This window comes from Myotis davidii, unplaced genomic scaffold (genome assembly GCF_000327345.1).
Source record: "Myotis davidii unplaced genomic scaffold, ASM32734v1 scaffold590, whole genome shotgun sequence".
NCBI lineage: Eukaryota > Metazoa > Chordata > Mammalia > Chiroptera > Vespertilionidae > Myotis > Myotis davidii.
The window spans coordinates 914,346-915,307 of NW_006282381.1; the positions used below are offsets into that span (position 1 = coordinate 914,346).

The 962-nt window shown below is 67.5% G+C and overlaps 1 protein-coding gene across 1 annotated transcript in view; it reads right to left on the reverse strand.

The window, feature by feature from the left end:
* ZNF319 (zinc finger protein 319) overlaps nucleotides 1–962 on the reverse strand; it is a 3,555-nt gene that overhangs the window by 2,264 nt on the left and 329 nt on the right. The window contains exon 2 of the mRNA XM_006752898.1: nucleotides 15–920. Within this exon, the coding sequence (XP_006752961.1) occupies nucleotides 15–920 (906 nt within the window). The remainder of the gene's footprint in view (nucleotides 1–14; nucleotides 921–962) is intronic.

Below are 962 nucleotides of genomic sequence, written 5' to 3' on the forward strand. Positions count from 1 at the left end.
CGGTGTGCACGCGCCGGTGCCGCTGCAGGTCGGACGCGTACTTGAAGCGCTTTTCGCAGTCCGGACACTTGAGCGGCTTGTCGCGGGCTGGGTCGCAGCGGTGCTGCACGAACTCCGAGGACGAGAAGAAGCGGCGCTCGCACAGGGTGCAGCGCAGGGGTTTCTCGGCCGGGGAGCAGTGGGCCAGCTGGTGCTTCTGCAGGGCCGACGCCCGCTTGTAGGCCTTGTTGCACACCGAGCACTTGAAGGGCCGCTCGGGGGCGCTCGGCAGGCACTTGTGCCGCAGCAGCTCGGCCGACTGGTCGAAGCCCTTCTGGCACACGGGGCACTTGAAAAGGGTCTCGAGGGTGTGCACGTGCTGGTGGTAGAGCAGGTGGCTGGGCTGCCCGAAGCCCTTCTCGCACAGGCCGCACTTGAAGGGCTCCTCGGTCTTGTGCGTGCGCCGGTGCCGCATGAGCGCGTACTGCTGCTTGAAGCCCATGGGACACAGGTCGCACTTGAAGGGCCGCTCGGCGCTGTGCGTGCGCTCGTGCTGCCGCAGGTCCGAGGGCCGCTTGAAGGCCTTCTGGCACTCGCCGCAGCGGAAGGGCCGCTCGCCGCTGGGCGTGCACGGGTGCTGCAGCAGCTCCGACGACTCCTTGAAGTGCAGCTCGCACACGTTGCAGCGGAACAGGTGGTGCTCGCCCGAGTGCGCGTACATGTGGCGCACCAGGTGCGAGCGGTGCTTGAAGGTCTTCTCGCACACGGCGCACTTGTAGGGCCGCTCGGAGCTGTGCGTGCGCTTGTGGTGCACGAGGTGGGACGACTGGCTGAAGCTCTTGTCACACAGCGTGCACTTGTACGGCTTCTCGCCCGTGTGGATGCGCTCGTGCCGCGACAGCTCCGACAGGTGCTTGAAGGGCTTCTGGCAGACGGGGCAGCTGTAGGGCTTGTCGACCTGCTCGGGAGGGACGACCGCGGGC